At 41.0% G+C, this 25,685-nt stretch overlaps 2 protein-coding genes across 4 annotated transcripts in view; both read left to right on the plus strand.

The window, feature by feature from the left end:
- LOC113949521 (lipase member M-like) overlaps positions 1–8,509 on the plus strand; it is a 33,580-nt gene extending 25,071 nt beyond the window's left edge. For both annotated transcript variants that reach the window (XM_027648210.1, XM_027648211.1), the window contains 8 exons: positions 1,022–1,139; positions 1,804–2,002; positions 2,687–2,796; positions 3,475–3,611; positions 4,115–4,261; positions 5,307–5,378; positions 6,896–6,967; positions 8,132–8,509. In XM_027648210.1, the coding sequence (XP_027504011.1) occupies positions 1,022–1,139; positions 1,804–2,002; positions 2,687–2,796; positions 3,475–3,611; positions 4,115–4,261; positions 5,307–5,378; positions 6,896–6,967; positions 8,132–8,365 (1,089 nt within the window). In that variant the 3' untranslated portion in view covers positions 8,366–8,509. The remainder of the gene's footprint in view (positions 1–1,021; positions 1,140–1,803; positions 2,003–2,686; positions 2,797–3,474; positions 3,612–4,114; positions 4,262–5,306; positions 5,379–6,895; positions 6,968–8,131) is intronic.
- A 2,616-nt stretch (positions 8,510–11,125) lies between these two features.
- Positions 11,126–24,843, plus strand: LOC113949562 (lysosomal acid lipase/cholesteryl ester hydrolase-like). Of its 2 annotated transcripts, XM_027648330.1 has the most exons (11): positions 11,126–11,193; positions 11,406–11,487; positions 15,082–15,220; positions 16,529–16,643; positions 17,684–17,882; positions 18,486–18,595; positions 20,298–20,434; positions 21,012–21,152; positions 22,590–22,661; positions 23,587–23,655; positions 24,403–24,843. In XM_027648330.1, the coding sequence occupies exons 3-11, from the start codon at positions 15,089–15,091 to the stop codon at positions 24,634–24,636; spliced, it is 1,209 nt and encodes a 402-aa protein (XP_027504131.1). In that variant the 5' UTR covers positions 11,126–11,193; positions 11,406–11,487; positions 15,082–15,088; the 3' UTR covers positions 24,637–24,843. The 2 variants fall into 2 exon arrangements, with proteins under 2 accessions (XP_027504131.1, XP_027504132.1); XM_027648331.1 differs by lacking the exons at positions 11,126–11,193; positions 11,406–11,487 and adding an exon at positions 14,234–14,303.
- The last annotated feature ends 842 nt before the right edge of the window (positions 24,844–25,685 follow it).

A 25,685-nucleotide genomic window follows, 5' to 3' on the forward strand; every position in this document is an offset into this window, starting at 1 on the left:
TGTATATAGTATTGCTTTCTCTTCTCTTCTGTTTGCATGTCTAAGAGCACATCTTCTGTTTGATAGAAATTGAGGCAAACACCTTTCTTTAGTAAATCTCCAGAGTTAATTTCCTTTTACACATCACTTACCAGTTTGCTGTTGCTGGCACTATCTGCATATATGAAAGAATGATCATCAGGAATGTCAACATTTCATCAGCAAAGAAATCTCTAAATAACTAGTGGTGACCAGCATAGATCAGAAATGGCCAGCTTTTCAGAAGAATACCTCTCGCCAAGCAAACTTGTTTAGGTCTTTAGTCGCTTTTTAAAATCTTGGGGTTTCTGTCCTGCATGACAAAAAACATTGAGTAATTCTCTGAGTACAAGTTATAAAAAACAACTCTCTTTTGTAACAAATAGGTTAATGTTACAGGGCAAAAGTAATATTTACTTCAGATCTTAAGGTGGGCTGTGCTAGTGATTTCCCTCATGACTATGCAACTGACTGATCTTGTTTTTTCATAAAATAATGTAGTCAGCTTCTCAGCAGTACTCATTGAATCTATGCAGTTCACAATAGGGCAGTTGTGAAGCTTTCTGGGTTTCTCTGAAGGTAGTTTAAATAAACTGGTTACAGCTTCCATTGCAGCAGACCAGGAGCATTGCACTCAGGCAGCTCCTCACCTCAGCCACACACCTTATCTCAGCTCATAAACTCCTGCTATGAGTTTATAGTGATTCTTTTATCATCAGAATGCAAGATCTTGTGATGATTATATGGCAAGAGTATAATACAAGTTTTACACGACATATTTTAACTGAATGGTAAAACCCTAGATATAATAAAAAGAATAAACTAAATTTGTTGTTGTTTTTTTGAGGGTTACAATATCCAGTCTGATGATGGTTTATTCAGATGCTTAATATATGTAGATTAAATGCCCAATCTGCTTTCTAACATTTCTTCATTCTATTTTTTGCATGTAATACACGAAATGGAGTTCTGCAAGCAAATGTATTTGTACCTTCTCTTCTAGAATGAGCTCATTACTTACAAAGGGTACCCCAGCGAGCAGTATGAAGTGATGACAGAAGATGGTTATACCATTACCATTAACAGAATCCCTTATGGTACTCAGAATCAAGGAAGCTCAGGTACAGTTCTTTAATATGACACAAGACCAGCCTAGATAGGGCATGTTCTAAAAAGTGATACCTTGTATTTGCATAATGTCCATCAAAGCTTGTATACATGAGTGAAATTTTAAGAGCATTCTGGCTGCCCTGAACAACCTGCAAGATCTACAAAATTAATGTCAAATATGCCCATTTATAATAAAAATCCATTATAATATGAAACGCATGCCTCCTAATAAGAGTTGATGAGTAAAAGTTAAAAAAAAAAAAAAAATAGAATAAAGGTTGTAGTCTGCTTAATCAGCCTGTTACGAGAAAGCAGTTCTGGCTTCTAATTTTGCTTTGGTTTTGCTTACACAAGGTTAATATCAGTGACTGATTCATATTTTGAGTAAGGGAAACCTCTACAAACAATCCCACACCTTCATTCTCTGTATCAGAGTTGAGAATCTCAAGCTGAAGCTACACAAACAATGACCAGAGGGTGCCCAGTTAGATGTCAGGTAGATCTTTCTGTAAATCCTTACAGAAGCTTAGAAGTTCTCTCTTACACACAGGGATGTTTTGCTCTTATGATTAGTTGATGCAGGAATAAATCCCAGTATTGAATAATATCCCTCAACTACAAGGAAATGAAAAAAAAAGTTATTAATTGTTCTTTTGTTTCTGATTTGCTTTTCAGCTTCGAAACCTGTTGTGTTTCTCCAGCATGGATTATTGGGAGATGCTAGTAACTGGGTCACAAACCTGCCCAACAACAGCTTGGCCTTCATGCTAGCTGATGCTGGTTTTGACGTTTGGATGGGAAACAGCAGAGGGAATCGCTGGTCACGAAAACATCAAAAATATTCCATTGATCAAGATGAATTCTGGGCTTTCAGGTAGACAGAACCATTGAAGGGCATATCCATTGCCCATCCTCACATATTAATTTCAGCTGGCTAAAAATCCTACCTTTTAAAAAGCATTCTTTACCTTCACTTTTGCTGAGGTGCCCCTATACGTGCATGTGAACTGTAATAGTAATGGAGACTACTTTAATTACTGCTAGAACAGGTTCTTCAAACTAGAGGCATAGCAGCAGAGCAACTCAGAGGAACCTGCACAGGTGATCTCCAAGCCATTCCTATGCCCTGGAGGCAATTTTGGCAGCTATTAGAAACATTAGTCTGTATATTACAATAGCACAAAAGTGGCAGCAGGAAAAATGTAAATAATTTTTACCTTTATTTTAATGAGCGCTTAGAAACAGACCTTTTTTTTTAATGCCGAATTGTATAAAATGTGTGATTCCAAGGAAGGAGCTCTGTTTCTTCTGTATATTCAGTTACAATTCAGCCTGACACTTCTTGAAGCTATGGTCCTTCTGTTAAAGTCAAGGGAGAAATTACCCCAGAAATTCTTGAATAGTATCTTCCATATCCAGTGTCAGGAAAACACAGAACCGAAAACACTAAATGGTTCAGACTGTTTCTTTGCTGACAGGCCATTAATAAAAATGGGAATTCAATTCAAATTCTGATTTTTCATTTATGCATGTCTCTCTTTCAATCTCCTGACTACAGTTTTGATGAGATGGCAAAGTTTGATCTTCCAGCAGCAATAAATTTTATTGTGGAGAAAACAGGACAGGAGAAGTTGTACTATATTGGATATTCACAAGGTACTACCAACGGTAAGTTAACCACAACAGATGAATCCTTCAGAAAAACAGGAGGAAAATGTGATTTGAGATACTGAGCTACTGAATGTACCTTGGGTTCTCATTTACTCTTTACAGGTGTGAAAAGTACATTTTACATTTATTATAAAGGCAGTAAAATATAATGGACCAAATGCACTGCTACCAGAAGTCTGTCAACTTAAAATTATACTGAAAATTACTGTGGGCCATGAAAATTGTTTCTTTCCAAGATGCAGGGGTGTGCCCAACAGCATCTGGTCAGTTGACTAAAATAAACAAAACAGGAAGATGAGAGTACAGACAGAGAAGTTGGCCAGTTTGGACCGGATGTACACACAAAAAAAGAAAACATGAAATTGGACTGACAGGAAGAAAAACAACTTCTCCTCATATGAAATGCATGAATGTACATCAGAAATATGCATTTCTGTTTAAACAGGCCTGCAAGAAAGCTACAAAGGCAAAATATAGAGATTTCTCCAAAAAGGGAAAAAACCTACAAGCTGGTACTCATGGAGATGAGGGATTTCATGTAAATCTAGACTGAACCATAGTCACTGAACAACTAATAAGGTTGCTTGTAGGCTTGAAGTTGCAGAATAGCATTTATTAATAATGAAAAAAATTTACAAACAGTGGTTTTTTAACTCATTTTTTTTGTTTTCTCAGCTTTCATTGCATTTTCAACAATGCCAGAGCTGGCTCAAAAAATCAAACTCTATTTTGCATTGGCACCTGTCACCACTATTAAGTATGCTAAAGGCCCCGCCACAAAACTCCTCTACCTTCCTGAAAAAGTACTCAGGGTATGTGATATCTTGGTTTCAACTGTTTAACTGTATGCTTGCTTGTTCAGCTCTTAAAATGGTTAAACAGAAAGTATAGGGCTTTGTGAAGTCTACTTATTTGCATGTGGGTAGGTTTACCTTACGGCTGAAGCCTTTGAAAGTTCAGACTGGGCTTTCTATTGAAGGCAATACTGCAGCACTGGGATGGGTCACCCAGAGAGGCACAGAGATGCAGACCCTCAAAGGTGCCCAAGATTTGTGTAGACAAAACCACAACTGATATGCAAGCTTAAAATTAACTGTGAATTGGAGTTAATGTTTAACGTACTTCTTCATTAAAAGTGATGTAACAGAAATTGAGTAATGCCCAAGAAGGCTGATGCAATGCAAAACCAAGTTTTTTCTTTCTTGTTTGTGGGAACATCAATTGGCAATGGAGAAAAGCAAGCAAGAACCACTGACAGTGCTGGAGAAGAGGAACAATGTACATTCTTAAGTGAACGTTACTTTGTATTTCACAGGGTATGCTTGGCAAAAGAGAATTCCTTCCCCAGACTGAGGGTCTGACAAGGATAATAGCCCCTGTCTGCAGCCACCGAGCTTTTGCCAGCCTTTGTAGAAGTGTCTTCTTCAGTCTGGGTGGCTGTAACTTGAAAAACATTGATGTGGTATGTATAACTCTTGCCAGCTCTACTGAGAGTTTCACCTTCTGCTCCCAAAACTCGCCTTCTGTCCTGCAGTGTAAATCCTGAATTTCTGCTAGTGTGATGTTGCAGGGAACAGTCCCCACTACTGGACAGCAGTATGTGCTGATTGCCCTATCGCTACCAGGGGACCACTGCCTCACTCCTCAGAAGAGCACTTGGCAGCATCCCTGCAGTCAACAGCTGCTCAGAGCCCCCCAAAATTCTGTAGTCTGCCTTCTACCAGACCTCACCCAGGGCACATTTTACTCCTGGTTCATACTGTGTCTGCCACTGGTCTCATGAGAAATATTTAGTATGCTCGCACACTGCAGAAGAAGAAATAAAACACTTCATGTTTTCTCTTTGCAAGAGAGTAGGGAGTACATATATTTCCCCTTGTCCTCCTCCATGCCCAGAGGCACAAGATACCTTGGGGATACCCGAGAGAGAGTTGGCAGACACTGTAGGGGGTTATTAAGACATACTTGGGCACCTCATGCTTTGTTCAGCTCTAGGTCAGACCACACCAAAATTTTGCTCCAGCATTTTTCAAAAAATGCCTCAGAGTGTGTTTGCCGAGGAGGGATCACAGAGCAGCTTGTTAAGAAACCTGGCAGGACTAGAGTGTGTTTCCTTTCAAATAGTCATGCATTCCTAAGGCAATTACATTTCCCTTTGCTATTCTGTCCTAGAGTGATGCTCTCTCACATAGGATCTGATACAGATTTCTGAAAAAAACCGAGCTAGTTTGAGGTCTAAATTGCTGACTTTCTATTCTATACTTTCCACCTGTAGATTCTTTTAGATTGTCAGTCATACTGGAAAATGTTCTGATTGGGGATTGTTCTTCCAGTGCTACTCTTAACCTAACACATTGCCATATCTGGAGTAAATCTGAAGGAGTCTCCAATCACACCACTCCAATTTCTATTGGTTTTATCAATCCATGACACTGCTGTAGCAGATGTTTTGATGTACATCTGAATGGAAGGGAAGAAGAGAGTGCTCACTGAGTATTTTCTTTCAGAACCGAATCAATGTGTATATTGCCCAAACCTCCGCTGGAACTTCTGTGCAGAACATAGTCCACTGGAGTCAGGTATGAGCAAACCCCTGGAAGACAAAATACATACTCACCTTGGGGTGAATAGAGAGGTTTAGAGATATCCTGCCATGAAGCCATGGCTTATTTCTTGGAGACACATGTAACTTGTGGTTTACAACTAAAATCTCTGTTCAAAAGACTGTTTTTCATTGATCTTTCTTTTGCCAGCAGGATAGAAATACCTTGTGTGATACAGGTACATTTGAAGCTGCATTTGTGTAAAAACATGTATTCTGGAAGCTGTATATCCAGATGTATATATCGCTCTTCTTATGGGGTATCTAGTACCTTTTATAAATGATGTCCACAGTTCTGTACAGAGCTTCGCTTAAGACATTAGTCATGTTTCCAGTGTGGAGTGAAGAAATGAGCAGGACTTAGGCTGCTGTGTAAATGATCAATTTTACTAGTAAAAACCCATGTAGTTTCATCTCTTGCTTTCAAAGCTCTCAGTGTCTGGACAGCAGTATAACCATAAATAGTAAACTCTTTAGTAGACTCTTTATATCCCTTACCTACAAGGTACTGCCACAGTATTACTGCAGCAGCAATGCTGATGGGAGCTGCCTTTCTGTGTTGGGGCTCACACTTTCAGGATTCATAAAGCCTGGGCTCACTCACAGAAGCCCCTGTAGCAAGGCTGGTTTCCTGGCTGCACTGCAGGCTCTGGAGCAGCACAGGAAGGAGCCCTGAGCACAGTGAGCTTGCAAGAGCGTGAACGCACTTTTCAGCACAGCAAACACATGGGTATGTCTGAGTGACATCTGCACAGGCATTTACTCAAAATTAAACAATACTTTTGGCTGTTCAAATAAGATATTAGATTTGATGAAGTTGCTTTTGTAACCATGACTTAGACCTGTAAAGAAAAAGGGTCCCAAAAACACAGCGGGGGAAGTTCTGCAAACTGACGCAGATGTAATTCAGCATCTAACCACAGATTGGCAAGCACAAACATGCAGAAGTAATATTTCTGAGTCTTCACTGTCCTTGCTGTTATTACTATTCAGGGAGCCAACAGACTTTCAATATTAAGATCCCACTGAAGGTGTCTCTCACAGTAGTAGTAATCCATGCTGTAGGCAAAGCCAAGGAGCATATGAGAAGAATTAGAAATGGTGATTTCTGTACTTAAAATAGAGTGGGAAGAGAAAACATAAGATGAAGCCACTCATAGAGCTGAGTGATGGCAACACGACTGTCAGAAGAGGACAAGACAGTAGCAGTGAGGGGAACTTGCTGAAGGCAGTTGTTATTAGCAGTTTTCCAACCTGAACAAATTGCCTGCAACGACATCTCTGGGTCTTTCTGCAGAGGAGATGATTTTTTTGGTTCTGACAAAAACATTTGACTCCTTTTCACTGTTTGACATTTTTAATTAATTTACTACTGGCTCTTTCATAGCTCTTAGAAGAACTTCTGTTGGGGCTTTAGATTGGAGTCAGTGGCTCAGCAGGAAAAGAACACACAAACTTCCTGAATAACTGCCCTTCTCTTGTTCACCCTTCTAGGTGGCCCGCTCGGGGAAGTTCCAAGCTTATGACTGGGGAAGTTCAAAGAAGAACATGGAAAAATACCAACAGGTATGTTTTGGTGAAACAATATTACCACCCTTGGACATCACAGAAGCACAAAGGAAGTACGTAGGAGGAGACACATTTTCAGAATATAAGTAGATGAAAATATTACTACTTTTCACTTGGGAGGTCAGTGGAGAAAGCATACAAGCACTAATGGAAATAATAAATTTAATACATTTTAAAAGGAAAAAAGAGAGCAGGGAAGAGCAAAACTTTTAAATTACATTATCAATGGGAATAAGAGGAAGTAAGGGTAGAAATTATATAAAATGGATTTTGAAAAAGAAAACTAAAGGAAAAGAATAGAGACATATTACCTACTAGTGTATCTGAAACAGTTGACAATGCATGAGAGTTCACAGAAACAATATTAGGAAGAGTACAACTGAAGAACTAACAGCCACTCCTAAATTCTGGCAGCCAGAGACAAAAGGACTTTTTCCTCAAGAAGACTCTGAGGAACAACTTCTCCATTCAAGACTCTAATCCCATCCTTGACCCTCCTACCCTTTAGGTCTCCACAACAACCTGTCATTACGAGCTACATGTTTTAATTATGGTTTGCATGAAACACAACTTCTTTTGGTTTGACATGAATTTGCTTGCTCCTGGAAAGTCACTGGATGCCTTTTAGGTTTTGTGTTATGAGAAGTAGTGGGATAAATACTTCCTGTGTTCTTTCTTCATACTATTTGTGATTGTATAATCTTGTCTCCTGTACTTGCTCTGGCCTCTCTTTTCCAAACTCAGAAGTCCTAAGCTACATTCCCTCTCCTCCTGCAGAATCCACTCCATGATCCTTTTCATCCTTGTCACATATGTTTTCTAGCTAGATCATGTCTTCTGGGACTGACCAGCACTTCAAAAGGACCATGATGGGGATTTATCCAGAGGCATCCTGACATCTTCTGTCCTGTTCCAGGTTCTTGCCTTAAGATTCCTGGTTGAGAGGGCAAAGACCCAACAGTAACTCTTTGTCAACCCAGGAGGTGTTTTACCTTTGACACTGCTGTCAGTTGAGCAGTGATAGGCGAGCAAGAGAACTTCCTTCCTCTTTGGTTTAGGCACCTCTACTTTGAAAAGTGACAGAAGAAAGCCCAAAATGGACATTTAAAGTTTTCTGTGCTCTCCTGGACATTCATTCCTGTACTGCTTCATGTTTTCTAGACTATTCCTCCTGTCTACAACATAGAAGAGATGACTGTGCCAACTGCAGTGTGGACTGGAGGACAAGACTTGCTCGCAGATCCCAAGGATGCAGCCATTTTACTGTCTAAAATTAAGAAGCTTATCTATCACAAGAAGATTCCTGAATGGGCACACCTGGATTTTATCTGGGGATTGGATGCACCTTTGCATATGTACAATGAAATTATTGATCTGATGCAGAAATATCCTTAACCCACAACCAGTAGCCTTACCTGACTCATTCAACAGTATTCACTTTCATTCAGTATGAAAAAACCCCTTCTGTTGCATCTGGAGGCAGAGAAAGGCTTCCTCCTGCACACTCCCTGTTACTCCAATGCTTTTTGCATCCTGATAGTGCACTTCATATTTTCTGGCAACCCCGTGGCTCTGTAATACTTTCTTGATTGATACAGGTTAGATTCTGCGATAACCATACTTTGCTAACAGAGGACAGGGTTTGCTTGCAGCCTGCTCTCTTCTTTAGGCTGTTAACAGTAACAAAAGCACTTACTTTCTCTGGATACATTCAGTGATCTCAAGATGTTTTCAGTTCTTCATATTATTTCTCAGTTTATTGGGTTGACAATTATTTAAAGGCATAGTGTAAGCCAAGACTAACTCTAACAGTTGTAGTATTTATTAATTTTCTTATTAAATGAGATGATAACCATAAAGCAAAAACTGAGTTAATACAAAAGAATCCTCACTCCTGAAAAGAAGATGGTTTGTCTTAATTTTAAACAGGACTGCTCACTGTTTTCATGAGGAAGAGCAAGGGACACAGGGAGACCCAACAGAAAACAATAGCCAGTCTCATGGTTCAAGCATGCACTTGGAAGCTGGGAAACTTGGGTTCAGGGCCCACCCTGAGATAGGGAAATATTTACAAACTCGATCTCTGCTGACAACACTTTCAGGATCTGTGTACATGATCTTTCCAGTGTGGGAGAAAGGAGCCGATTTTATTTTGGCAACACTTTCACAGGACACTTTAGTAATACCCTGAACCCAGCAGGAATCTCACACCTCCTTTTATTTTCCATGTAAGCTACTGGCTACCACACAGTTGAGCTGTTCTGACCTTTATCGTGGCTCTGAGCAGCCTCTCCGGAGTTTAAACACTAAAATGAAAAGCACCCAAACATTGCTAGAAAGAATCCATTATCTCCACCCCATGGGTATTTAGAGCACTTTGACCACTACTGAAAAGGGCTGCTTTCAAAACAGTGCTGAAGAAACTGTCATCCTATTAATTTCCCAGGATAACTATGACTCTACCAATCTTCTTTCAAAGAGGTAGTTACTGCACAAAACCACTCAGTTGAAGGGTAACCTCCATGGTTATTAGGTTACAGCATGATAGGTCACCATCCCTCCACAATAAAATGCCATTAGCTTCACTGTGAAAAGAAACACAGTGCATTTAGGGGTTTCCTTTCAGCATGACAACTTCATTCTCCATTTGAATGAAATGTTAATGTGGGCCAAATCTGGGATGCTATCCAGGGCAGGTATAGCTGTTAGACTAGGACAGTTCACCGGTTACACTGTATGACCAAAAGACCAGTGCCTCACTCTGCGTAATGGTTCATTAGCCAAACAAATTAACCATGGCTATTGCCACTTCTGCACCCTTCCCTTCCAAAACAAACAACAGGCCTGTTTCATCTTCGAAGCCCACTGCTGAAGCCTGTTCTGTTTCCTTCTGCTTCACAAATGTAACTAGAGTTTGATCCAAACAAAACAGCTCTCCTCCAGACAAGGACATTCCTTACACGAAATACAAATTCCTGGAGTCAAATACCCTTCAGAGAGTCAATCTTTCAACTCTCTCACTGCTTGTAGGGGAAATGTATGAGGACTTCAGGCCTACATTATAAGTTTTTCATACTTTCAATGGTAAATGACATTGCAATATAGCTGAAAGTAGCCAGAGCATTCCTTAAGGTCACCTAGGAAAGAGCTTGCAACCGTACAGCTATTTTACTACCTGAGACACCACAGAGGAGGCAGGGTGTTGAATTTTCTGGAAAATCAGTAAAAGCAGGTTGGGCAAACAGCATTGGACACATTGTGGGGACTATTGATCTCACCCTGGGATGTGAGGAGGGATGAGGCATCATGTGATTAATTATGTGATTAGTCTGAGTGATTAATTTATGGTTTAATGAAAGTTGTTGTCACTTACAGACATCAGAGAAGCCAAGTTATAATGCTTTTCACTAAGAAAATATCAAATCACATTTTTCACTGTCCCAAACAATGTTCTTTACTTTGTATGTAAAGCAGAACTGCTACTGTGCCTTCACTGACATCTTGTTATTTCACTCTTTTCCTTCCCCCACTAGTCAAAGGTATCATATCATTTGCAATGGTGTTCCCAAGAATACACCCCTTTCATCTGATGTTCTTCTAAATGCTCATCAGCCCATGATGAAACACAAGTTCTTCTGAAGACACTTGTGAATGTATTGGCTGAACAGGCTGATCCTCACATAGGAGGATTCTGCTTAGTTTATAGCCCAGCTGCCCAAGGGCAGAACGAGTCCTTCTGCCCATGGTCATCAAACCAATCTCAGTGAGCACTGAGCCCTCAGGCTGACTATAACTAATTCAGCCATTAGGCAAAGATCTCCAAAGATACCATGTTTTCAGAGCTGATGAAAATGGCTTGGGATAAACAAGACCCCTTGTTTGTTCCCTCACTGGGAGAAAGGTTGTATGTTGTGTTCAAGCATTCTTTGGCACTGGAGTGTGATAAACGCAGAATAAGATGGGTTTCATGAGTTGTCATGCTCAGTGGGAAACAGATTTAGGTCAGTCTGGAATCGTAAAGTTAACATAAACAAATGAAAAGCAATAGCAGAGACTGTTCTTGAGAGACTATGTTGAGAGAAGCTGGACACTTCCTCGTTTTCATCTTAAAAGATTATATTTGAAGCAGACCCTCAGTTGGGCAACAGTACTGGTCAAGGTCTGCCACAGCCCCAGCAAACTGGAACACCCAGGTCCCAGCTAAACATCCTAACCACTGATTTGTAGGTAGTCTGTAAACTCTCCTGCTCCATAGTGCATTTTGGGTTTGTGAATTAAACCAGAAGATCTTTTTCATCACAAGGATTTCCCCACTTCTGAAGCATTGCCAAATCAGCACTTAAACACGTTCTACAATACATGCTGCCAGCTCATGACACTCACAGCTGCTTCCCCGAAGTGCTCATTTTGTTTTGACTTCCTTTTATCTGCGCAGGTTTCTGCCAGTGAATCAGTCTGCTAGTGGAGACGGAGCAGGGACAGTGGCAGAAGATACAAGCAAGGCAGTCAAAGCAGAGGTAAGTTGCTTGTACATATGTGTTCATGGTCTCTTCCTCTGTTGCCTGTCTCCACAAAGATGTGCTGTCTTGGTTTTATGCAGTTCGTTGTAAAAATAGACAGTGTTTTGCCTCTCTGATCTGTAAACCTACTGCTATGCACAGAGGTGCTTCTTTGCTCAAGTTAGAAGACAAATAAGTTTGATGTGCACAAAAGGAAGAAAAAGAGCAACTATTTAATTTTTCTCTACTTGTTTTCTTCAGTCTGAGAACAAGGGAATGAATGTCCCAGAATTGCAACAGTGTGTGTAATCTGGACCTCCCATTCCTGCCGTGTAATGCACATGTATGTTTTGTTAGTGAGTAAGGCAGCAAATTCTCATATATGTTTAGTCACAGTCGCTTTTCTGGTTGGTGTGTGGTTGCCTTACAGCTTCTGTGAAATAAATTTTAGACTGCTTAAGGCACAAGGGTAGAAGGATGAATTTCGGAATGGCTTTCATCTTAGTATCACTAAATCTTAGAAGTACCTAAAGAACTTTCAAGGGCATTTCTTTCTCTGAGCATTTTTCCATCTAAGCATGTTCTTTTATAACAGTTTGGTTTCACTAAATCTTAGAAGTACCTAAAGAACTTTCAAGAGCATTTCTCTCTCTGAGCATTTTTCCATCTAAGCATGTTCTTTTATGACAGTTTACCATGCCCAGTAGTTACTTAGTTATTTCACCTCACTCGTTGGAAACAGCTGCTCACATCTCCTGTCTATATTCCTAAAACTTAAGAGACTAGTGGCCTACCAAGATTGATAGTACTCAGCCTGCTCTATCTCGTTTAAAAGGTGAATACCTGGAAGTCCATGAGCCATGCCAGCTAAGCCAGGTGATGACAGAGTGCATTGAGGAAAGTTTGCCCTAACAAGAGGAATAATTTAGCCTCTGCATTGCCACAGCTAATCTTGGTAGTGATTTGGAAACAAGCTGAGCGGAACTTTTTCTTCCCAAATGAGATTCCCTGTGCAAGGAGAGAGAGGTATATTTTACTCCCACTAGAACAGAACAAAACAGCAGAAAGCAAAACAGTGTTGCACTGCCTGAGTATGTAGTTGTGAGGCTTCCTGTTTTGACAACAGAAATTAAGAAGTATTTGTTATACAAAGGGAATCAAATGAATGTGTTTTGATGCCAAGTTTAAAGTTTTGGGTGTTTCCAAATGCTGCCTCATTTCAACTGTTTGATGACTCATGAGATTTAACTTCTTCAAATTTGTTCAGTCAATTTTAAAGGTTAAATTGAATATCACAAAAAGCCAAAACATATTATCCTATAAGGATGTTTAGAGACTAAAAAAATCTCTTGGTTACCCCCCTCTCATTCCCACAAATCCTGTTCATATTCCCCATTACTTGACAGGGAATAGTTTCTTATTTTCTCTTGATCTTGATATTGAACATTTCCAAGTACAAATACACTTCATAGAGCACCATATCTCATCATAGTAGATGACTTATGCTAGAAGCAGACTCAATAAACATGTGGCTGCATGAGAACCTCTGTTCTTCATTAAAAATTACATTCTCCATCTCTAATGCCTGCTTTAAGAAAGACTTGTCTCCTGGGTCTGCTTAACTTCCTAATGAAAACTGTACAGCAGACACAGGTCCTATGAAATTCACTCACAAACCATGCATGCTGTAGCTACTTTGAAACTACATGGACACTGAAAATTGACTTGCTCACTCTTGCTGACTGCTCAGCTGATTGCCGGACATACAACAGCTGCCTTCAGCCTGCCTCCCCTCATGCAAGGCTAAACCCTGTTGAATAGTCCTTCCCTGACAAACAGTCCTCAGGAGCCCCATTACCTTACAGGGTTGTATCTCAGTGCTGACAATTACATCAAAAGTTAAATATGGGATGGACAGAAAGGTGAACTAACACAAACACACCATGGTCATGTCCTCTTCTTCTGAGGAAACCAAGCTCACAAGAGCAGTAATGTCCTCAGTCATTACTGGTGAGGCAATCTTACAAGACACCTTGATGAGCTGAAGCCTTACACTGCATTACGTGTACCTTTTGTCCCATGGATTCTATTGTTGAACATTTGGGTGTCCTGCCTGATCTTTATGGTCTTTATACACATGCAGAATGGCTGCTACTTTTCCCTTCACAGCCCTCATTCTCTCCTCCCACATTCAAGCACAGCATACAACAAAAATCAGATGTATAAGGGCTTTTCCAGAATGTGTGAGCACAGTACTGAGCTTCATGCTTTAATCTTTTTGTACAGTTTTTTAGAAAGGATAATCCCATCCCCAAATCCCATCCCCTCCAGCTGTCTTGTAGGCAGGGAGCACTGAAGTTGTCAGCACTTCTCTTGCTCTCCAAACAATTTTAGTCCATAATCCCACACTCAGTAACTTTCTGGGTCACAGAATCTGTTCTTCCCTTTCCTAGGTTGTATTCAAGTCAAAATTTTCATGTCAAAAAAAAGGTCTGGGAAGGTCACAGAGAGCAGTGTTCCCGCTCTCATGGACCTGAATTCTGGAAAATAAAGACTAAAGCCTGGAAGCAATATCTCCTACTCTTACTGTAGGTGGAGTGGACATAAACTTGTACTAGGTCAACTGCACTCTGCAATTTCTATTCAGAAAAGCTCATCTGGTGCCATCAGTCAACCCAGGAAAGGGCAAGATCTCTCACCTCCCCATGACCAATACAAGATTTGCACTGTGGACAGCTATTTCTAAGACAGAAAGGAGACAGGCCCCTGGCAACACAAAAGCAGTCTTGGGATCCACTGCTCACTGCTCAGGCTGCTCAACTGGTGGCTGAGAGGTAAGGCTGACTGGGAACTGACTCATGGGAATTGTGGGGAGCCACACATGGCCACCTTGTTTGCTTCATATTCTCAGAGGAACTAATTTCAAGCAGGACTTGAACCTGATCTTGGGCACCTCATCCTGTGATGAAAGTACAAGCTGGCACTGACCGTTGCAAGTATGTTCCCCTAAGCCGAGTACATCTCCTCACAGAGTCCTTGAATCACTTCTGGCCCCTTCATGAGCCTCATTATCTGATGCCTCACCCCCACATGCCACTGACAGCCCTAGGAATGGCATTTGATCATAGAAGAGGAGAGGGTAGGTTCAAAGAGAGCCCATCCTAATCCTCTCTCACCTCATTCCTGAGGAGACAAGAATCAAACAAAACTTTCTTCTCCGTTCACCTCTTCTGCTGGCAAAAGAGTGGAGAGAGATAAAGGCAGGCAAGCTGGGTGATAGTCATCTGAGGTACTCATGCTTCTTTGTCAAGCTTCTCCTAGACTGATACCAAGAGCTGGCCTTGCCTACTGACCACAGTTCTCTAGGAATCTACAGAGTGCTCAGGCATATTCTTGCATGGTATCCCAAAGTGTTTTATTCTCCTGTTCTGCAACCCTACCTGTTAAACAGGGTGAACTGTACACAGCCCCTTCTCACACAGATACTTATTCTGCCCTTTGGGAAACAGACCTTGGGCAACCTTCAGGAGATTTCTCACCTGGGTCTTCTAGTGGAATTCCACACCACTCCCTTCCTAACAGGCACACCCCTGCATGTGCTCTTTCACACAGCCCCAAGATGTGGTGCCTCCTCCTGCTGCTCTGCTCCCAGGGAATTGCCTTTTCAGCAGGATTCACAGCACCCTCCATTCTGAGTGCAGACACAAGCCCGTGCAAGAAGACTCGCAACCCTGAATGCTTTATGAATGTTGTAAGTTGGATCACCTTCTTTCCCTTTCTTTCTAAAGCTTCTCTCCCAGTACCATTACTACTAACAGTCCTTGTCAGGAAGCTAAGAAGGGCCCCTTTTACATTTCCCATTTTCCCAATCTTCTGTTTCCAAAACCACTGCCTTAGAGTCACCACCAAAATGAGGGCTGGCTCTGAACATGCCAGGGACATATTGCACAAGGGCAGACACATAGCACTGTGTCACAGTGCACAGCCAGAGAATGCTGGCTGCTTCTTTTGGCTCCAAGGCTAGGCAACTCCCTAGAACCTCCTGAGGAGCACTGGATGCCCAGGCTACTGAATTTTGATCCCAGCAACTGGACTCAGATGTGGACTGTGGCAAGAGCACAGATTACGTGCTCCAGTCCGTATCAAACTGAACAGCAGACTTTTGCTGCATGTGTTTAGGGTGAACCTCAACAGATACATGATAAACGTGAAGCTGTGTCATGCCTCATGACAAATGTTTGCAGCCAGCTTTTTCAACACATATTGGTATTTTGGACTACCGCACAAAGGGAGGAGTGCAAACCTGGCAAGAGGACAAAGAGCCCTCCAGCAACAGCCTGGAAGAAACCTTTAGTCTCCTATCTGAACAGTCTGGGCTGCCACAGAGAAGAATTCCTTTGCAATGGAGGCAAAGGCTGGTTTCTAATCTCAAGTGAAGCAAAGGCCTGCCCTTCCGTAAGAACCTGTTTGCTCAGAGGTAGGAGAAGTTGAACTCCTCCTTCAAACAGCAGATTCTCACAACACAAACTAATCCAAGATGGCTTGCCCTGAATCACCAAAGATTTCCTCAGAGTACATGCAAAATTAGGTGTAGGTGGTCTTATGAGTTCCTTTGACAAGGTCTCCACCCTTGTTTGCCTTGCCTGCATGGCTTGCCTAACCACACTTTGGCAAGAAAGGATTCATTATGGACCTCCCCACAGCTTTTAGCATTGTCTTATGCAGATAGGGCGGCATATTTAATCTGTAGAATGGTACGATCTGTATCAGCCTTGCAAAGCATGACAAATTGTCTCCCAAAAGGTTAGTCACTGAGTACAGTTCTGCTTTGTCCCATAATAGGGAGCCAAAAACCAAACGACTACGATCTAAGCAGGTCTGGAGAGGACTCTGCTGCGTCTTTTTACAAGACCTGTAATATTTATTGTCAGCCAAGGTCCTTGTGGCCAGGGGCCTTGCCCTACCACCACAGTACATCTCATATCCACACTGTTATTTTGGTTACCTTCCAGAACAGGACAACTTGCGTGTTAACAAACTCTCCTTTGGCTTTCTGCAGAGTGAAATTATCAGATATCATGGGTACCCCAGTGAGGAATATGAAGTTACAACAGAGGATGGATACATTCTTGCTGTTTTCAGAATTCCTGCTGGGAGGAACAGCCGAAATACAGGTGTGACAGAGTTATAGGACATAAAGAAGGTCTGAAACCCAACTCTTACTTGGGTGCCCTCCCCTTGGCACATGCAATGGCATGTACCACACCTTTCCATCTCCACAACAGCATCTCGTCAGAAATGTGGTTTGAATACTGAATCCATCTGAAGTCTGCACATTCACTGTCTCTGCCTTTATTTTAGACTTTTCTAATAATTTTGTCGTATCCCAGTTTGGGGTTTTTTTGCTCAAATGAGCTGTGGGGATGGATTGGTAAACAGGATTTGGGAAGGTTTTGTATTAACACACTAAGTAATAAACATATAAAATAGAAGCCTGATAACAAAGCCTCTGAGGTTAGGCATACAAATATTCATTCCTGGGCTTCTGAAGGACAGAGATATTCTTGAGGAAGGAGGTAAGAAATCATGTCATTGGTGAAAAGCAAATGCATTTCATCAGTTTCATCACATTTTCTGAATGGAATAAAAATGTCTAGCTGAAATTTGAAGCATCCTGGGTACTGCTACTTTGTTTAGTACTCCTTGTTAGAATTATAGAATTATTTATTTCAGATGCCTTCTCCTAATTGAATCTCTTCCTTTGGAGACCGTTTGGACCAGCCTGACTCTCAAAGTAAGGCTAACCAAGGTTAGATGAAGGGCCTCTCAGCCCTGCTCACTTTGTTACCTAAGGGTGGATATGCTTCTTTGGATGAATTTTTCTTTGTCTTCAATACACTATTACGCCTTCAGCAGTTTTCAGCTTTGGGTAGATGGTTTCAGCATAGGCCCTGTAAGTTGGCTTTCCAGTGCTAGAAGAGATGAGGACAGGTCTCCTCAGTAAATTCTTTATTTACCAGACCTGTCATAAAATGGCTATGAAATGTCATAAAAAGGTTCCTGCTTGCATGGAACAAACCTCCAGGTTTCTCAGAACAATATCTAAGTATAGTTCTCCTGGGAGCTTCTTGAAGATGGAAACCTCTCACAAGCTGAACTCTGCACTTCAATGTTAATTACTGCTCCAATATAGGAATATTTTAATCTTTTTCAGGGCAAAGGCCTGTAGTCTTCCTACAGCATGCTTTTCTAGGAGATGCTACTCACTGGATTTCTAACCTGCACAACGACAGCTTGGGCTTCATCCTCGCAGATGCTGGCTGTGATGTGTGGATGGGAAACACCAGAGGGAACACTTGGTCTTTAAAACACAGGACCCTTAATCCCAGCCAGAAAGAATTCTGGAAGTTCAGGTACTCTGTAGAGAGAGAATTACTTAACATAGAAACTCCAAGGGGACTAGATAGCTTCAGCCTTATGGCTTTTACCTAAACCAGCATTAGAACAAGATCTACACCAACCAAGGAGAGTAAAGAATCAGATGAAGAACGATGCTCATAGCTACTCAGGGTTGGGAGAATTGGCTGGGAATTTCAGACACTGGGAAATTAAATATCATGCTGAGGAAAAGGGAGTACTGTGAGAGGGAGAGCAAGAACCTCAGCTAGAACAGGCCGAGCAGCCTTGTCTAGAGATCTCTAATCTCTCACAGTTGAATTCAACCGAGAAAGAAATGTGTTTTGTAACCCATGCTGGTGAAAGCATTGATTAAATTCAGTTCCCCAAGGGCTGCAGCTGTCAGGCAAAACTGGCATCTCCTCCACAGAGAGCCCAAGGCATCAGGCAGCCTGGCTGTATAGCTGTGTCCCTCTGCCCACTTCCCCAAATCAAGCAGACACAGCCTGCAACCTCATCCTTCAATGGGTCCTGCTGGGTGCAAGGAACAAAACTGACATTCAGTAACTCACACTGAGATGGCTGAATTATCTGCAAGCTTTTTGTGTTTCTCCCTTTAGCTTTGATGAAATGGGTAAATATGATATTCCAGCAGAGCTGTACTTCATCATGAATAAAACTGGACAGAAGGATGTGTATTATATTGGTCACTCTGAAGGCACAACTGCAGGTAATGTTAGGACACATTCACAATGATTCATGTCCCTATCTGATCAGTAGGTGGGTCTCCCCATTGATTCTCTTGTTTCTCTTGTTCATAGAGAGCTAGAAAAACATAGAGGGTTTTCTGGGTTCAGATTTGGAAAATATGCAAAACTTTTCTAAAAACAGTTTTGGTCACTGTTAATAAGCAAATAAACCTAATAGCAGATGGAAATATAGTTTAACTTTTTAAATAATTAGAGACATAGAAGTGAACATTTACTGGGTACTTCAAGTACTGTCATTGGCTATTTTTCTCAGCAATAGGAATTTTCATTAAGTTCTTTGTTTGTATAGAATCATAGAATATCCTGAGTTGGAAGGGACCCACAAAGGTCATCAAAGACCAGCTCATGGCTCGGCACAGGCCAGCCCCAAGAATCACACCATGTGCCTGAGAGCATTGTCCAAATTCTTCTCTTCTTGAGCTCTGGCAGGATTGGTGCTGTGACCACTTCCTTTGGGAGCCTGTTCCTTGTGAATCATAGAATCATAGAATCATAGAATAGATTGGGTTGGAAAAGACCTCCAAGATCATCAAGTCCAACCCCTGATCCAACTCCAATTACTATATCATGGCACTAAGGGCCACGTCCAATCTCTTTTTAAAAACCTCTAGGGATGGTGAATCCACCACCTCTCTGGGTAGGCCGTTCCAATGCCTGATAACCCTCTCTGTAAAGAATTTCTTCCTAAAGATGGAAAAACTAAAAAGATAAAACAGCACATATAATACATAATTAAAATTAACAGAAGACAAGGAAAAATAACCTCAACATTACTAAGTCATGTGACTTAATGTCAATCCTACAATTTAAAGTGTAGTTCATGAGTGGCTATAACTGGCCACATTACTGTTTAAAAGCATAGTGCCAGAGACTGAAAATTAGGAAAGAAAAAATATTATTAACTTCTTTTCTCTTAGGCCCAACCTTTAGCATTAATTTATTTCATGGCCTCTGAATGCACCTAACTTTCTTCTAGCATCAGTTGAAAGCTCTTGATATTTATGGTTTATATGTAAGATCCATGAACAGATATTGATCAGAAATGAACAACTGCCAGTTCATTAGTGTAAACAACCCAGAAAAAAAAGAGAAGGAAGAGTGGGAAAATCATAATATTATCACAGCTCCAGATCTTACCTTCTTTGCCTCTCATAAGAGATTTAAAGACCCCATGGCCAAACAAACTAACCATCTAGGCATTCTTCAGCTACTGGTGATGCAAACAATCGGTTGAAAACACTCAAACCTCCCAGTATTCAGCTGATTATTGTACAATTTCTTCATGAAAGCATAAACAGATAATATATATATATTATATATATAATATAATAAACTATAATCTGAAAATCTCATTTTTTATGAGTGTTTCTTGAACTTTAGAGGGAATTAATGTTATCATGAAAACCTCATTGACATGTTGCTACAAAAGCTGTTCTGATGAAGGCAATGCCCAGACATGCTCTAAACCTCAGAATGAACTTTGCCTCCCAAATAAATTTATTTTCAGGACTTATCTTCAACACTTGCCGTAAGCAAAACACGCAGCACAGACAAACATGAACAACAGACAGCAAATCTGGTATCAGTACCTGCTGTTTATGTATTTAATTTATCTTTGGAAGATATCTTCACTAACTCAGTCTGCCTCTTCTCTGTTTGCAGGCTTCATAGCATTTTCTACATACCCTGAGCTGGCCCAACGGGTGAAAGTGTTCTTTGCTCTGGCTCCAGTAACCGCATGCCCACATGCTACAAGCATTCTGGTTAGGATAACAAATCTTCCTGAACCACTGCTCAGGGTATGTCATTTTTCCTTCTAAGGGGCCCAATCCCTTAGTAACCTTCATGAGGTTCACTCAGCCTGAGATGAAGTGTTCCCAAACAAGTGACCTGCTGACACTGAGCTTGGGATGAATTGAGTGCTCTTGAAAAATCTGTTCCCAAACTCCATGGGTAAAACAGTCAGGTTACAGAGCTTTCAGCAGCAGATCCCTGTGAAGCAGGAGACTAGTGAAATTCTATCTTCTTGTACAACTCTTGCAGTTTAACTAATATTTTGCTGGCCTCATGCAGGAGGAACTAAACCAGTGCAATAGCAGCCATGGTAGTTTCTGAGACTTCAAAAATGATTAGGCATTGAGGTCATTACACTAGAAATAGAAGGATGGCTTCCTCCAGGATTGATTATAATAATATGAAAAAGGAAGAATAAATGATGCACTGTGGGGAAGAGGGTGTTTTAAGGGGTACTGTGAGGGTAAGCTGTTTCAGCACTCTTTGAATAGTGCTCTGGGATGCTAGGCTATTAGCTACAATTTCCTGCATAAAATGCTTCTGTAACAAGAAAAAAAATGTTGCACTTTTCCTTTCCTTCAGTTAATGTTCGGCTGCAAAGGAGCCTTTCACCAGATCGGATTTCTGAAAGGACCCGTGACACAGTTATGTACAAACTTGGATAAGTTTTGTGCCCATGTTCTCTGTTACATAGCTGGAGGCAGCATAAAAAATCTGAACACGGTAAGTATATGCAAGAACACCTATTCAAAGTAAAACTAAAGTGATTTTGGAAGTTTCGCTTGTACATTCTCTCCTTACCCAGTTACTGTTGTGGATGTAAACATACATAAACCACAACATAGTTCTCAGCAGACTGAGGGAATGCCAGGACATTGTGTGCTGTCAACAGCAGCAGCATGACTAGAGGCAGTGATGGATGGGACCAAAAACTAGGCACATTCCTATTCCAGAAAGAAAGGACTGAATTCAGAGTACAGCTATATTGTAAATGTCAATAGATGTACTCTCTCTGGGGGCTAAGCCAAACAGAATTGGTCACACACAGATGTACTTTAAAAAGAGACAGTGAATGATGGAGTCAGATTTATTTTTGGCAATACAGTTGCCAGTTTCTTCCCTTGACATGTGGACACTGGGGTCCTCTGAACACTGGAATAGCTAAAAGTCAGGAAAAAGCCCCTTTTAAATTCCCACTTTTAAGACTACTTGCACCAAAACTTGGTCCCAAAGAACAACTGTAAGGGGTATTTTCCCATTTTGTTGACCTTAGAACTGGACCCAACAGCTCAATCTACAAGATGCAGAGCTACACAAAGTCCTTACGTTGTGCTGAGGAGTGCAGCACACCTACAGTGGGATTCACAAACACTAATGCATCAGTCAGAGGGGAAGGAGAGACAGAAGAGTTTTCTGTGTGCTTGCCAGCATATGGACATTGTGGTGTCAAGCCCCTTTACAGTGGCCAAAGTGCAGAAGCTGGCCTGTATAATGTTTATTACTGCAATAGCTGTAATGACGGGAGGCATTTTTTCCATCTATAACCACTTAAAAGCAGTTAGAATCAAAGGTTCAATGCAAAAGAAATTAAAGGCATCGCAGCCCTTTTGAATTGCAGAGCTAAACCATTAAGGATATTTCCTGATTTGTGTTAAGTCACTCATGTGGTCCTCAGGGCAAGGTAACATGGCTGAGGAAGAATCTGGGGAGATGGAACTGGAACATCTCCCTAATAGAACTACAAAAAATACAAACAGAAACAAAATGTATCAGTTTTGTAAGTTGGCTTCTTTAGGACTAGGAGTGAAGTGAAGAAAAAACCAAATCTTCATAAGACTTATAGATGCATGGGGGTCTGGTGTGAGATGGGAAGTCTCCTTTGAAAGAGTTGGAAGGTTTTTCCCTAATTTTGCTTGGCACAGGATCCCACAGCAGTACTGTCTTCGTGGAATGTACTGCTTTCCTGGAGAGGGCATGTAGATACATACTCTTAACCAGCTATTCTGAAGTCTGCTTCTCCGTTTTCTGTCTGATATTCAAAGAATATCCCATTAATATGAAGGTTTAATACAGCAGCAGTATGTTGCTCAGTTTCTTCGCATTTTTATTCTGTCACAACACTGGGTCTCTGTCTTTATAAAATTTCTGCTTTCTCCTCAGAGTCGAATAGACACATACGTAGGACATTCCCCAGCTGGAACATCAGTACAGAATATTATTCATTGGCAACAGGTATAACTGCGCACAGATGTATAAACAGTCTCTTCCTACTGCTTTTTATGCAACCAACAGCCTACAAGGAAATCCAGAGATTATGGATCTGGGAAACTGACCATCACACTTTCTCACCTGCTGCCATGAGCACCTGCACACTTAATGTAGTCTAGAATGTAGATTTGCTCTTGAAGACACCCTTGACAATGATTCCCAGCAGTCAGTCCCACAGGATACAACCAGCCAGGACATGGAGAAAAACCACTGACAGCTAGCGACTTTACAGTCTATTTTGCCAGCCTCTAACAAAGTCAGGTGGATAAAAGCAAACACATACAGCAAGATCAAATAGCAGAGACAATACAGCAAGGAGATTTCTAGCACACACCCAGCTACTTAAATCCTTGAAGCAAAGGTTTTCTAAATTGAGAGGCCCTGGCTTTCTTTCAACCTCCATTACATACAACTACTCACAAATGAAATTACTTGTCATGTTCATGCAAAAAATAAAATCACCAAAGCAAACAAAAAATTCCAGGTATATGTACTTAACTCTTCACTGATCAGTCCTGCAAGGTATATTACACTAGACTAGTAATAGCCCTGACACGTTATAGACATTCAGGTTCTCTTTCCATGGGACAACTGAACCCAACTCTGTATTATGAACAGAAACCCCAACCTTAGTTACCCAAGGTAGTAAAGCAAAATTTTAAGTAACAAAACATACCAAGGGTGGAAGATAAGGATCATGATAAAAAATTAGCAAGAGAAAAGGCAATGAAGCCACTTATCCTATGATCTACCCTCAATATCCAGGAAGCCTGCAACCAGAGAAAGGTGGGGAAGTAACTCACAGTCCACTACCTGAGCCTTGGCTTAAATCGTAGGCACTCTGCTTCTTGGTCTCCTGTCACTTTCATCTTATCTGTTCTTTTAACAGCTAGCACATACAGACCAATTTCAAGCTTACAACTATGGCTCTAAGGAAAACATGAAGAAATACAACCAGGTAAGGCAATATGTTTTCCTTGAGAACTCATTCTTGGGTCCTGGTAAAACTAAGAATAGAAAAATTCAAATTTTAGCACATGTGAATGCTACCAAGGGAAAGAGGGGTCTCAGGCAATGTTTCAACTGAATCACACACAAAAGTATAAAAGTCTATTCACAGACATTGCATGGACGATCCTTGCAAACAGCTAACAGAAGTTCCTTTTGCCTCCCCTACTGATGCAGGGATGTGTCCAATGACATGCTAACTTAAATGTCATTCTCAAAAGGCAAAGAGCCAGACCCAAGTCCTGGGACTGGATGGGTACAGTGCTCTTCAATTCTCCCAAAATCTTCAGGATCTGCTTTTCAATTAAGGGAGGAAATGAATTTCACAGCTACAGCGATCTCTCCAATGGACTGACAATCATTTCACTTTTAATCAGAACATTTGACTTGCAGTGTCCTGTGCTGTCTGCTAACCACAGACAGAAAGACTCCAGAGATATAATCAGTCCATTTCTATCTCGCCTACTGTCTCAGAAATTTTCTAGAGTGAAATTATAAATGGCCAAATTATTTTCTTGTCACTTAAGTTCCAAGCATGAAAACTAAAATGAACAGTTGCACTCCATGGCTCAACTAAACTTATAGATCTTCACACCCTGAATATCAGGAAAGAGAAAGAGAGATGTTTGCACAGAATCCTTCCCTAAACATAACTTTGATCCAACAGCATTTACTCAGGCTTCTTCCCTTCTTACAGACTGCTCCTCCTGTGTACAAGATAGAGGAGATAACCATACCAATTGCTGTTTGGAGTGGAGGAGAGGACACATTTGCAGATCCAAAAGACACGGCAAGACTACTTCCTCAGATTAGTAATCTCATTTACCATGAGCAGTTTCCTACATGGGGACATCTTGATTTCATCTGGGGCCTTGATGCAACTGAGAAAATGTATATGAAAATCATTGAACTAATAAAACAATACTTTTGAAATTAATGAAAGCTGAAAACATGAATGTATTCGAGCATGTACTACAGGGATCACTTAATTTGAACAGCTTTTATTTCTATGAGACTGATCTGCCTAAGCCTACATTCTGTTGTTCTCTTGTATATCTTATGTACTCCATCAAGGCATTCCCATGCCCAATTTGTGTCTTCCTATGGAGACCTAAAAGTGTGATTTGATCATTTCTCTGTTGAAATGAGCACCTTTATTTACATTAAATTATTTATCCCCTTGACAGAGGACTTGGCTTTTTTTTTTTTCCCTCCTCATAGAGATCTTCAAACACAAGAAACTGAGCAGACAATAGATGACTACCAAATATCAAGGAATCCAGCCTCAGAAAAACTCATAGAAGTATTCTGCTGCCCTCCATGCCTACAAAGCACCCAAATGTCTGTTCACACACTCTAAACCCCTCAATTTTGAAGACCATGGATGGCAGCTGAGGAATAATGAAATGCAGACCCATCTGGCAAGGTGCACTGCAAGCAATACAGGTTCCACTGCATGAATTATTCTTGAAACTGGCAGTGAAGCTGTTTCAAGCATTCTGAGATATCAGCTTTGATTTTTAGACAGCTCTGTGTCTTGTCCATTCTTCCTTTAAGCAGATTCTAAAACATGGGAAAGCAGTCAGTAGTTTTTCTTTTCCAGCCATTAGCCCTAAGAGATGGCATCTTCATTATCCATGGAAGTGCCTCACATCTACTCACGTAGGTCTGGCAGGTAAGACCACCTGTCCCCAGGTTACACATAAAGTGTTCATGATTACAGGCCCAAACAGGGAGCTTGGTTTCGTAGGGTGTTTCTGGCTGCAGACTCAAACTCAAACTGCCCAACCAAGACCCTTTGCAGTTGGAGTTGGCATCCAATAGAATAGTTACACTGAAAAATGTCTGTCTTCTTCAACACAAGAAAAATACACTACCTTGTCCCTGCACCTAGTGTAGCACCCATTAGCAATGTTAATCATGGCATCTATCTACTGCACGTCTGACAGCTTATGGGAAAAGGCCAAAATTGCCAACAAA

The sequence above is a fragment of the Corapipo altera genome, unplaced genomic scaffold, assembly GCF_003945725.1.
Source record: "Corapipo altera isolate COAL_440 unplaced genomic scaffold, ASM394572v1 56, whole genome shotgun sequence".
NCBI classification, from domain to species: domain Eukaryota; kingdom Metazoa; phylum Chordata; class Aves; order Passeriformes; family Pipridae; genus Corapipo; species Corapipo altera.